Here is a 12916-nt window from a genome sequence, read left to right as displayed (position 1 = left end):
GTCCAAAACCAAAGAACACTCCTCACTAACCACCTGTTTTTCATTCTGTTTCAGGCCTTTTCTTAAGTCAAAAATCCAGAACCTGCCCCACAGTAATCAAAAGATGACTAAACTGCCATTATCCAAACTTATCTATGGGAGCATAAGATTTGAGAAGATGTAATGTAGTGGAATTCATCACAAGAAAATTATGCTAAATTGTTGTTTAAAAAATTATAGAATGCAGCAGCAGTAATCTACTATCAACAATGATAAGCATCTCACTTGCTTCACTAGCACACACACACACAAATCCCTTAACAGAGCTTAAAAAAGGAATGAAGATTACAAATTTCAGTGCAGTTTAGTGCGGGTGATATAACTCTTGCCTTTTAAGACGAAAGGATTTAGAACTATGGGAGGTTAAGAGGGGACATGGGCCTCTGAGAAATAAATCACTTCCTGTACAAAGAATAACAAAAATATACCAGTACTCTTTAGATAAGAGAACCAGATGCTGGAGAGATTTATAACAGGTCTATAAAATCTTGCATACTATTTCACATATGCTTCTATTAATATGGATCTCTCTCTTTCTTTCCTGGAGATAATGTTAAAGGCAATCAGCTCAAAACCAGAAAAGGAAGTGCTCACCTGCTGTATGGAAAACCTTGAGACAAAGCATAGTAAAAGTTAAAAGCAACAGCCTTAAAGTCTTATGGAATTTAATGAACAAATCAATAGGAAAACAAACACAAATTGACACAGCCAAAAACCAGGAATTTGTCCTTTAATTCAAAAATGGTTAGGTGCAAATGGTTTGCGGTCTGGTCCTGTTCATAGGACCTGTGCATGTTACCTGGCACCCAGATGCTGGGGAGATGAGCTTTTGATGTGGTCCAGTACAGCAGCTCTCATGTTCTCCTTTTTTGTTTTGCTTCTCTCCAAACAATACACTAAATTTACTTTCGATATTAAATATATTATATGCCCACTTTTTTTTTTCCTCTCCAATAGAGTTTTAAAAATACAATATTAAGTCTCAGAAATCTCAAACAGAGCACATGAAATCTAGAAAAGTTGTACTGAAGAGGAAATACCCTCAGTTTGATACTTCATATGTTGTGGATTTACTTACAGGGCCTCAAAAAAAGAAATAAGAATGCAGTCCAGGAATGCAGAGGGCAGTCCCTCCTGATAGCACTTAACACAGACAGTGTCCATACTGTGTCCTACTCCAATAGGAGCCAGGAAGATGACTAAGGGACTGGAACATCCCTCCTCTTGGGAAAGACTGAGAAAGCTGGGACATTTTAAGCCTAGAGAAGAGATGGCTTGGGGGAACCTTATCAACATCTATAAATGCCTGAAGGGAGGGTGTAAAGACAACAAAGCCAGGCTCTTCTTGGAGAGAGGGAAACCAACACTCTAAATTACATATAAAAACCTTCTTATGAATAATTTCCTGTTCATAAGACTAACATACTCTTCTTGCATTTCACCTACTTAACTTCTGACATTGCTGTAAGAGTATTGCCTCCATACCAGCCTTTCCGAAACAAAACATGAGCTAAATGCTTACCAAGAGTAGCAGGCTTCCTTCTCATGGAAGCTCTAATAATATCTGCTCCGTGGATCTTATCTCTATGCCTTTTTGACTTTGCTTCATAAAACCATTGCCCACTCATATTCTTCAGCTGAACATCATCTTTGACTTTTTCTGGTAAGTGCCTGAGGGAAATAAATAAATAAATAAATGAGAGAAAGTCACACTTTACTTACTTGCAATGGGCAGAATAAAAGTAAGTGAAGTAAAATGCTAAATATGGTGTAAACATACAGGTTCCCACAAATACTGAATGCAAGGCAAGAGGTATAGCAAAGAATGTGGCAGAAAGTACTAAGAAATAAAAGCTACTATTTTTTTCTGCTGCTTTATCTTTCTGTTGTTTAACAGACACAGCAAAACACCTCTTACAGAAATCAAACTGCATAATAATCAAATTCTTTAGATATAACCACAGCATTTATTATGTATTATGCCCCAAAGCACAAAGAAAACGGAAAGCCTGAATGTATTGGTAACGGATGCTCAGTGATCTGCCACAAAGGCAGACTTCACTGCAATATATATAATATATAAATGCAACACGGAGTGTTATTCTTACACAAATTTAACTTCAGAAACTACTTGAACACTTATCTGAACTATAAAGACAAGCAAGATACAGCTTCTTTGCAGACATGAAACCAAATGCTCTTATGGCTACACTAAGTGTGTACCTTCTTCTTTTCTACTCTGTAATTTGCTTTATTGTCCTCTGAATGCTGACATTTCTTACAGCCTGGATGGTTTTTTTTTTTTTGTTTTTCCAGAGTGTTTTACTCTGGAAGTGCTTAGAGCTGTAGTGTGTCAGAAGAAGCTGTCTCAGCGTGCTATTTCCATCTTCTAACCTGTTACTTCCCTTATTTTATTAAGGCAGATGACCTTTATCCTTATTACCCTCAGAGGATCAGTAGAAGTAGCTTCAAAAAGATGTCTTGCTCTGATCATCTTGCAAGCCAAGTATGCCCAGTAATGGCAGACCTTGACTTCATGCCTCCAAAGGCTGGTTTTCCCAAAGTTAAGGCTGAGATAAGCTATCAGGGCAGCACAGGAAATCTGTGCCAAAATCAAGTCCAGGGCTGTTCTGAGGCTCAGAAGATGCCTTTGAAAGCTGTTCATGTGGTACTACCTCTATACACTCTCCAAAACTATACTGGACACACGCTACCATTTTTCAATAAATCCTTATGCAAATGCTAGGAATGCCTTCCTTACAGAGAAAGGCAGCAGTGTTACCCTGCTTACATGAGTCATGCCTTAGCAGAATAAGGAGTTGTGAACAATTTGAGATTGTTTTCTTTCCTTCTTAGGCATATAACACACTAAGCACATGCCTTTCACATGGCATGGAGACTAACTGCAGACCAGGAAAGTTACCACACAGATTTAGAAAGTACTTAAAAGAAAAGAAAAAAAAATCAGAATTAATCTACCTTCTCCATTCATGATTCTGTAAACAACCTGAAAACACAGCCAAAGGGAGAATCAAAGAATCATAGAATCACTCAGGTTCAAAAAGACCTTAAAGATCATCACGTCTAGTATGAGTCTTAGTATCATGACCTAACCATACTACCCTAACTCTAACAGCCCTCTGCTAAATTATGTCCCTGAGCACAACATCCAAGCGGTTTTAAAACAGATCCAGGGATGGTGACTCTACCACCTCCCTGGGGAGCCTACACCAGGGCTTAACAACCCTTTCTGTAAAGAAGCTTTTCCTGATATCCAATCTAAACTTACCACTGTGCAACTTGAGGCCATTTCCCCTCGTCCTGTCACCTGTCACCAGTGAGAAAAGACCAACCCTGCTCTCACTGTAAACACCTTTCAGATATTGAAAGACAGCAATAAGGTCTTCCTCAGTCTCCTTTTCTCCAGAGAAAGCAAAGCAGTCTATACGTTACTCAGAGACATTAAGGCTAAAGATGTTACACACTGCTATAGGACGGTGACATCTTCCATCTTGGCCCAACAGCCAAGGTCAATGCCAATTTTATACTGCTCGTGAGTTGGGAGAATCTTCTTGCCCAGTCATGCAGCTACAATCACAGCCCTTTTATTAGAGGTTGCAGATTTGACTGCAAAGAATAATCATTCACAATAGAAAAAGGATACTATGAGCCAATTCCAACCCTCATGTTAAAACAGACCATCCTCACCTATCGCTCTACTCCTCCTTCATATTAGTATGGCAGGAAATTATAAGGTTTATATCGTTCCTCCTGAACAGCTGTAAGACTGCTTCTCATCTTGAATCAGCTACATACAGCTGAGGTTGCCAGGAGCCAAGGTCATCACTGGCCTTTTGAATGCCAAGATTCAGCTGTCCATAGCATTACTAGACAATTTAAAATTTGGCCCTCCCTCTTGCTTACAACTCTGTGCTTCTCAGAGCCAAAATACCTACTTCCCATCAGCTGCAGATCTTCCATGCTGGAGCAGGAACACAGCTGTAGCTTCCCTCTGTCGTCAAGCAAACACACTCCCAGTTATGAGCCAGCTCCTCATTGCTCAGCCCATTAATGAACAAAGACAGCAGGAGCAGCAGAAATAGGGCATGCAAGAGCTATCATACAGATGAACGCTTTTCCCTTTCACCTTCTTTCCCATGTATTATTTGCTTTCTCAAGTCATATGCTCCTTCAGGTTAGAGACTGGCTTTTCAGCTGTTTGCTTAGCCTGCAAGCCAGCAGAGCTCTGACCCCAGTTGGTGCTTCAGGGCAGTCTGACAACACATGCCAAGGGAGGTTCTCAAGTGGGAAGGTACTGAGTCACAGGAGAAGCATTCAGTGTACTTTCCCTCTGATTAAGCCTTTCTATCCCAGGCATTGCTTACTCTTTTCTCCTTTGCATTCAGCCACAGAAACCAGGGTGCAGTAGGATACCTTCACAAGTTAGCTCAACAGAGCTACAGAAGTAGCTGGTTTGCACAACGAATGTGCTTGTTAGCTTCTAATTACTTGTCACCTGTGGCCAATGCCATGTTAGTTTGGTTGATGGGGGTCAGCATACTTCAATTCCACAAACTCAAGAGGCCTTCCAAATATAAGCATGGTCTCAGTACCTTCTTCATAAATTGTGTGTCCAGTGTACGGAGCTTGTATTCTGAAAAAGCTGATGGGAGTTCATCACAACTAGCTTATGAATTTACTTCCTTTGTTTTGTCTTCTCAAGTTGATAGCTTAAGGACTTGACTTTTATTCGATTGACTTAATCCTCCTATCATCATCAGTCCAGTCTCTTGAGAAACTAAGAGCAACAAACATCAGATCTATTCATCTACCACAAATAAGGAGGCAGATTTGCATTATCAGAACATGCAGCTTTAGCTCTTGGCAGGAAGAAGTTTCTGAGAAGTTGTGTTCACCGACACATCATAGACCTGTTGCAAAAACGCGCTACTGAGATTACAAATTACTCTTTTCACGATGTTGCTCGAGTTCTCAAGCTCTGCTATGAGCAAACTTCTGCGTTTTAAAAAATAAAAATCAAACTGATTGTACTGTGGGGGTCCATTTCATTGCCATTTATTAGATTTAGGTTGTGTTTTACCTAGAAAGGAATTGTGCAGATGTCAGACTGCAGCTGTGGTTTTCACTGCTACATTTACTTCCAGCACCACAGCTGAACTAAAAGCAGAACTAAAACAGCTGATTTTAAGCCAGCTTCCCACTCAACAGAAAGGCTAACCGAGTTGTCATTACCTTATTTTTCTCTTGGTGATCAAAAAACAAGTTGGCATCCAGATTACGATTGCAGACTCAGTTTGCCAAATTTGCAACGAGGAAAAAATGCAGTAATGACTTTCTACTACATACGTGTTTGTTCTGAAGTCCCTCAGTGGTCTCTTAAAATGCCAATTACCCTGTGTTGCAGTTTTCAGTGAGAAATCCTGAAGTTATACTAAAGCTAGTGCCTCTCTTCTATAGTAACTTTAAAATGGAGAAAGTGAAGGTACATAAGTCAAAAAGAATTCATCCTAAACTCCTGTGAGGTTGGAGGTGAAGTAGTGAGGTTGGATTTCTCCCATCACTTAATAGGCTTTTTCTGCTAGGTCTAGATGAAATATCCTTGATGGAAAGACAGATTTTCCCCCCAATCTGAGTATTAAGTACATGCAGAATTACCTTGAACTTGCATGCAAAGCAACTCTCGGGCACTCTGCAGGCAGTCAAAGTTGCAAAGTACAAAGGTGATGTGTAGACACCACCTAAAAAATGTGTTTTTTGTCTCTATCTCTGAAACATCTGTCAGTGGGCTAAACCTCCCCTTCAAGGCAGGAAATCTGCTCTGATATAATCAGTCCACGTCAACCTTTCTATCAGCAAATCACAATAGTTTATCTTTCCACTTTGTAGGCTGGTGTGAGAGCTCACTGCATCCTAAAGCAAAGTGATGATGACTTCAGTCTCTTTTTTTATTTTGTGTATATATATATATATCTAGTAATGTATACCTGTATCTAATACTGTACAGCTAGACCTTCTCAGCATTCTTTATTCCTTCCCCTTACCCTCTGACTCATAGCCCAAATTACAAAGCATTCTAGAATTTGCAAGAAGGGACAACTGACATCTTAATAACTTTTTATTGCCTTATTCCTCAATCAACAGCTTAAACTGAGCTTTTTGGAAGGAGAGTTGGAGACTTCTTGTGACCAAGTAGGTAGCATTTAAATCAGAGTTTGTGTTTGGCTCAAGGAAAGATTTTATTAGTTTTAATTATTATTTAGCTATGTTATTGATTATTGTTAGTGTCTCGTGCACTCTGCTCTGAAGATGTGAAAAAAGCACCCACTGACTGTGGCAAAACAAACACTTTTTAGAGCCTGATACCACCAACTTATCGATAAGCTCGCTTCAAAAGCCTTCCTCCTGCAAGGCAAATATCACATGAGGGGAGGAGAAAGAGAGATTTCTCAGGAATTTGTCCTCATTTCTATTTGCTCTGATCACAGCTAAAAAAATAAAAATTAAAATTAAAAAAAAAAAAAAAAAGGATTTAAGCTCTGGATCAGTCAAAGAATATGTTTTTATGCTTTTTGTAAATCCATTTAGGCAAGAACAGGAATGAAAGGATATTAGATAAGGCATTAAGGCACTTTACTTGTCAGACCCGTGAGTCTTTTTTCTTCTTCTGTAGGATTGCAAAACAGCCATAAAACATTTACAAGTCAAAAGGAAAACTGTGCAAACACTGCATTCTGCATGAGTGTGCCACTTCAGTCTGCTCATGCCTCAATAAGGTGCAGAAAAAAAGTCTGCCCTGGCATTTGTTTGAGAACTACACCCAAAACATTTAAAATGGACAGACCTGAGTAGGCATACGTTTGTTTTTTTTTACTTTGTGCATATTGGCTATACACAAGTTTCGAAAATCCATTACTGTGTGATTGGTTTAAGTAACAGGTGCAATGTAATTTTATGCTGGTCGAGGGCTGTAGTAAAAAGAATAAAGCAAACCTGTTTGTTTATACAACCTTTCCCCATCCCTGTCATCATGATATCTCATCAGCAACACCTCTAATTCTTGCCTGTGGGGTCTCTCTGGATATGGATGTTCTGCATAGGGAAGAGCATAGAATCACAGAATCATAGAATGGCTTGGGTTGGAAGGGTCACACACTGTCAAGCTAAAAATAAGCTTCATGTTACATGTAACACATTACATGTTATAAATCATGTAATTAGATACTCCCCAGGCAGATGTACAGAATGTCAATTTGCTTGGGCATTTCTTAGTTCATGTAACTTTATTCAGCCGTAGCAAGATTGGTCTGCCAGCCTTCACAGATCCTGTTAGCTTCCACTTCTTTCATTTGTTATAACATTCCACTCTTTGGCTTGCTTGTTTGTTTCAAGGGTTTGCACAGAAGCTCCAAATAGCCTCTCCTCCCTTTTCATACACAGCCCAAATAAGGCCATAGAGGAAAAACCTCATTCTTCACAACAAAGGAGCAGCTACCCTGTGACAGTGCATTGTTGGTAATAGTCAGCCTGAGACAACAGTACAAGATGATTCAAACTCAAGAGGAGAGGCTGGTAGAAAGCACGCACATTCTCTCAGAGGATCTGCCCAAAACCCACATTACAGGCTCTAAAAACAGATCTATAAAGCATAAAAGCAGCCCCGATCAAATGACAGACCACAGGGTATACACAGCTACTGTAAATGAGCAGAGGAACCTACATCATTGAAATTGATGCTGTGTTAAAGAATAGGTTGCATTTTAAGACTTCAGACCAGACACAGTAACAAGACTATCCACTCTGAAGACAAAGACTTTAGTTTGGCACACAGTAAACCTACACAGGTCCAGGCATAAGCACAAAGAGCAGTGGGATTAAGAATTTTTGTACTGTTGGAAACTCATTCTTGTGGAGGGAACGCTTTGTTCAGAGGTTAAAGATCCCTATTAGTGCCCACTACTTTCCCTAAGCAGGTTCTTCTACCACACCAATTAAATTCCATCTACCCTTCTTTGCTAGCCGTTCCTTGGGTCCAAACTTAGAGAAATTGGAGGTACTTATAGGTGACAGTGTTCATCCAGAACCCAAGCAAGCTTTCCAAGAATTTCATTATGCATCAAAAGGATGATGGGCTAAGAAACCTCAATCAAGTATACCAAGTGTCAGTCTGTTTACTGATCAGAACAAAATGGAGAGGATGTAGATACACTGTGCTGTAGAGTAAGCCGTAAGCCACACACCTCACACCTCTTCCACATATTGTTTTTCCAGTAATTTACAGATATGCAAACTTCTATAAAATACATGTAAAGAAAGTTATAAGGAAAAAAAAAAAAGAGAGAGAGGGGAAAAAAAGTGGTGAGGTGGACATTTTTGCAAAGACTTAGCATTAAAAAGAGCCCTCAGATATTCTTCTGGAATATTTGGAATATGTTTTCAGGAAACAAAAGATGAGCTTTGACAGCAGCTGTAAGACAGCATTTCTGGACTCTTCAGTCTTCAGTCAGCCCTTTAAACGTGAAATGATACCCACATTCAAAACATCTTTGCCTCTGTTAAGCATGCTTTCAGAATTCTTATATCTAACAGAAAATCCATCTTCTAATAGGCATAAGTAAATGAAAAAGAACTCTTCCTTCAGACTGTCCACAATATAAGGAACACTTCTTGCAAAGTGACTGAATGAATGTCTGTTAAAGCAGAACAGAATCAAAATCCTATTTGCACAAGGGTTCCACAGCCACCCACACCCACTGATGGTTATGAGAAAAATTAGTGCATGTTACACACAAATTAGGCCCCTGAAGCTGCCTCAGTGATACTCAGTGCCACGCCAGTGTGTGTATTAAAAGGGTTTGGCACACAGCTGTCACCATCCAGCACACAATTCCACACCAACATTTCCCTATCACGAGTCTCCTTCTGTTTACACAAGGAGCAAATGATCCAAGCACAGCCCACAGCAGCATTCCCAGGAAGTTCTGCTGAGAAGGGAAGGGCTGAGAGCTGCTGTGCAGGACTGTGTCCCAAAGGCAGCCACAACAACTTTCTGCTGCAGACACGCTGGTGCCAGAGGCCCACCATCCTGCCGCAGAAGAGTCACTCGACCACAGTTCAAAACTTCACAGGCAGGCGTATTTCTGTTCCACGTTACTGTCTTCAGTCAGAGCTCCAAACTACACAGCTATAAGGAGAATTCATTAGGGGCTGGGCTGAAGCTACCACCAGGAAATCCAGTTATGTGCTTGGTACATTCGTTTGTTCAATACCCAAACTCAGCTGGAGCAGAAATTCCTGGTTAGGAATAAGAACACTGACAATAAATAAATCAACCATCATTCAGCTTTTCTGTTTTATGCCATTTCCGCCTTCCTCAGCAACAGTGCCATTCAGGGGCTAGCATCTACTCTTGGGGTAATGGAGCAAAGAGAGAGATCTTCTTGTCCTAAGGGAAAGAAAGAGGATAAATTGTCCAGTGATTTTGCTGGATCACACCCTTTTGTAAACTGAGATTTCTTCATGACCCTTTTCACAGGATCGCAGAATGGTTTGGGTTGGAAGGGACCTTTAAGATCACTGAATTTCAACCCCCTGCTATAGTCAGGGACATCTCCCTCTAGACTAGGTTACTCACAGGCTCATCCAGCCTGGCCTTGAATGCTTCCAGGGACGAGGCATTCACAACCTCTCTGGACAACCTGTTCCAGTGTCTCACCACCCTCACTTCAGGAATTTCTTCCTCATATCTAGTCAAAATCCACCCTCTTCCAGTTTAAAGCCATTTCCCCTTGTCCTGTCACTACCTGCCTGTATAAAAAGTGACTTTTGCGCATGAGAAGAAAACATCAGTGTTCTCTTTTCTTCAGAAGAGATCTCAGAGAGGAAGCAGGCATGTTATTCCCAAAATCATGCTGTTCCTGAAACTTTTGGCTTGATTCAGACCAACACAAAAGGAGCTGCAGGATGGAGGATGGATCCATTACGCGCTCAACAAAGCAGGATTTAAAGCAGACAGCCTAAAGAGGATGCTTAGTTGGACAAGTCTAATTGACACAGCTTTACTACACACAGTAGCAGGGGCTGTGAGCAGAGAAGGGATTCCATCAGGTGATCTGTAAAATTCCACTAACAAGGTGCTTAAAGAGGATTCTGTCATGTTACCAGCTTGTTAGCACTCCAGAAAGGCAGCAAACAGACACCACAGAGGGAACAAATTGTAACACCCTTCAAACCTCAGAATTTCTTTCTAGAGGGAAAAAGACCATATTAAAAGACTTCCATTATGCATACCTACAAACTACTCTTTGTCATGGTATGATATTTGCATAATGACATTCCATCCCAGCTCCTGGAATCTTCCAGGCGTGTAAGAATGCTGCAGAATTCAAAATACTACATCTCCTTGGCTGGAGATCTATATATTTTATATACTAGAACACCCTCTGGATTAAAAAGTAAGCTCCATATGCCACATCTATGCCCAAAAATCAGTTTCAGATGTGAGCTTCCAGAAGTTATAATATTCAGAAACCAGAAGAGATACTCTATTGTAGGAACAAGCTGATTACAGGCTGCTTCAACCTGCAGTCCTTTGCATTTTCCACCACACCCTCTTGAGCTACAATTACAAATGGCAAAAGCAAATTTATACAGACAAAAATACTTGTTGACAGCATTTTTTCAGACCACTACTAAGAGTGGCTTTTTGGATTTGTTTTTTCCAGGAAGATTCCTTTCCCCAGATGTTTGGGTTTTGTTTGTTTTTGTTCTTATCCCTCAATCAACGAGGAAAAACTCCAGCCTCAGCAAAGTGCTATGAACATCAGTTTGCATTACAGCACTTGGACATTTCAGCATCTAACGCTTCTTTTGCTATTGGGCCTCTTCTCATTTTGGTTACTGAGTCTGACTGAAAAAAAAATATTCCCACTGTTGAGCAGTTAGCTGTCTGCATTAGCTGAAACCACTACTGCACTGCTATTTGTACTGGTGTAAATGACTTTCTCAAAGTCAAGTAATGTAGGCAATGCTGTTTTCAGTACTTACATCCCTTATTCACGGCGATTACCCTAATGGTGGCCATAGGGAAACCTCCCAGCACACAAAACATTCCACAGTACAACATTCCAAACAACCCATTGCTCCATCTGTGACACCACAAAGAAAACATGGAGCAGTTTTTTACCTTAGCCGTAGGCTTGCAAGGACTTCTTTTTGCAATGGAGCATAATGTTGGCACCTCCTGTGGACTATAGCACCAATGCTCCATGTATTTGAGGTGTAAATTCCTCACTCAGACGTGTTGCTGACTGCATCTACATTGATTTTTTAGTTTATTTGAGGCACTTGTGCATTTTTTGAAGCAAATACTCCTGCTTATTATACATCGGTTCAGTTTCAGTGTTGATACGTAGGCAAATTAAGTTCTTTCACAGAGTGGCCAGGGTTGGAAGGGACCTCAAGGATCATGAATCTCCAACCCCCATGCCACAGGCAGGGCCACCAACCTCCACATTTAATACCAGACCAGGCTGCCCAGGGTCCCATGCAGTCCTTTCCTTTCCAAGGAAACCAACTTAGAAATTCTGTTCAGATGCACACCAAGTGTTCTTGGCCCATACAGAGTTATAAACATCCCAATCAACAATTAGCTTTCTGGAGAGTAATGAACCATTTGTGTGTTAGGGGCATTTCATCCAGGAACTACACTAAATCTAGTCTAGAGTAGAAGTCTCTGAATCACACACACTCTACCACAACTATTTTTTCCTACTCCTATGCTCCATATAAGCCAGTATGCCAGTTGTGTAGGTCTTCCCAGGCCAACCCAGGGTGCCATGTTCTTTTACCTGACTCTCTCTTCTTCAGCTTTTTTAAGCTCTGCGTCCCGTTGCAGCACCTTCATTATTGCCTCTTGTTCCTCCTCTGTTAGGAAGCTTAGGTCAATCATCTTGTCGTGTGTGTATGGGCAGGGCTGAAGTGTCCAGAAAGATCTTAAATCCTGCTGAGGAAGACAGACTTATGGTCTCTCTTAAAGGTATAAAAGAACAGAAGTCTTTTTTAGCAGGCACTGAGAAAGCTGGACCACGTCACTATCACTGATTTAAAAAACCACCAAGATTGCTTTGTTGCAGTTGAGTAAGTGCATGTTTCCTTAGATTAGAGATTTTAGGGAAGGTGCTGCATTGCTGCTTGCCATTGCAATGATGTTTTCTCAGCTTGTCCTCTCAGCTCTGCTTCTTGGAGTAACAGTTCATTGACCCAGTACATCCGGTGTTTAAGAGCAACCAAAACATTCCCTAAAAAAGAGACAAGGAAGAACAAGCTGTAACATTAGGTATCAGAAAAGTAGATCACATAGGCTTTTTTTTTTTTTTTTTTAATTAAAATAAACAAGTTTTTCAGTGTGATTAAACCACTTTACGAAGTGGTCACTTCAAGTCAAACCTGTTTTACAGGCCTCTTGAACAAGGTGGTCAGGAAAATATACTGCTTTTGAATATAGTGACTCACACCCTGCAACACAGAACCAAGCGTCATTTAAATGACAATTTAAAAATAAATGCATTTTAAGTTGCTCTTAAAGTCAGCAGAATAATTTGGGCAAGAGAAGGAAGGAGAAGAAAATACAGTCAAGAACACTAGCATATATCCATTTAAAGTAAAAGAAGCATGTAGTCACAAGCACAGACATTGTGTACAAGGGCACATAAAACCTGTGCCTATTGTTATCATACACAGATCAGAAAGAGCCAGATATCTCTAAGGAAAAATTCACTGCTGCTTGCAGTCCTGATTCAGAGTGTAGAGGCTGAGTGGGAAAAAGTAACAAAGAAAAACAAAAATAAAATAACAACCC

At 40.4% G+C, this 12916-nt stretch overlaps 1 protein-coding gene across 1 annotated transcript in view; it reads right to left on the bottom strand.

Annotated features, from left to right (window-relative positions):
- The window catches only part of SYTL2 (synaptotagmin like 2), a gene marked incomplete at both ends in the record, with an annotated part of 39524 nt that extends 27517 nt beyond the window's left edge, over positions 1–12007 (bottom strand). Inside the window, 2 exons of the mRNA XM_079546722.1 lie at positions 1562–1710; positions 11907–12007. Coding sequence (XP_079402848.1) covers positions 1562–1710; positions 11907–12007 — 250 coding nt within the window. The remainder of the gene's footprint in view (positions 1–1561; positions 1711–11906) is intronic.
- Positions 12008–12916: the final 909 nt, after the last annotated feature.

This window comes from Tetrao urogallus (genome assembly GCF_951394365.1).
Source record: "Tetrao urogallus genome assembly, chromosome: 1".
Lineage (NCBI taxonomy): Eukaryota > Metazoa > Chordata > Aves > Galliformes > Phasianidae > Tetrao > Tetrao urogallus.
Note: the sequence above shows the minus strand (reverse complement) of the source record. Positions and strands in the feature narration are given on the sequence as shown.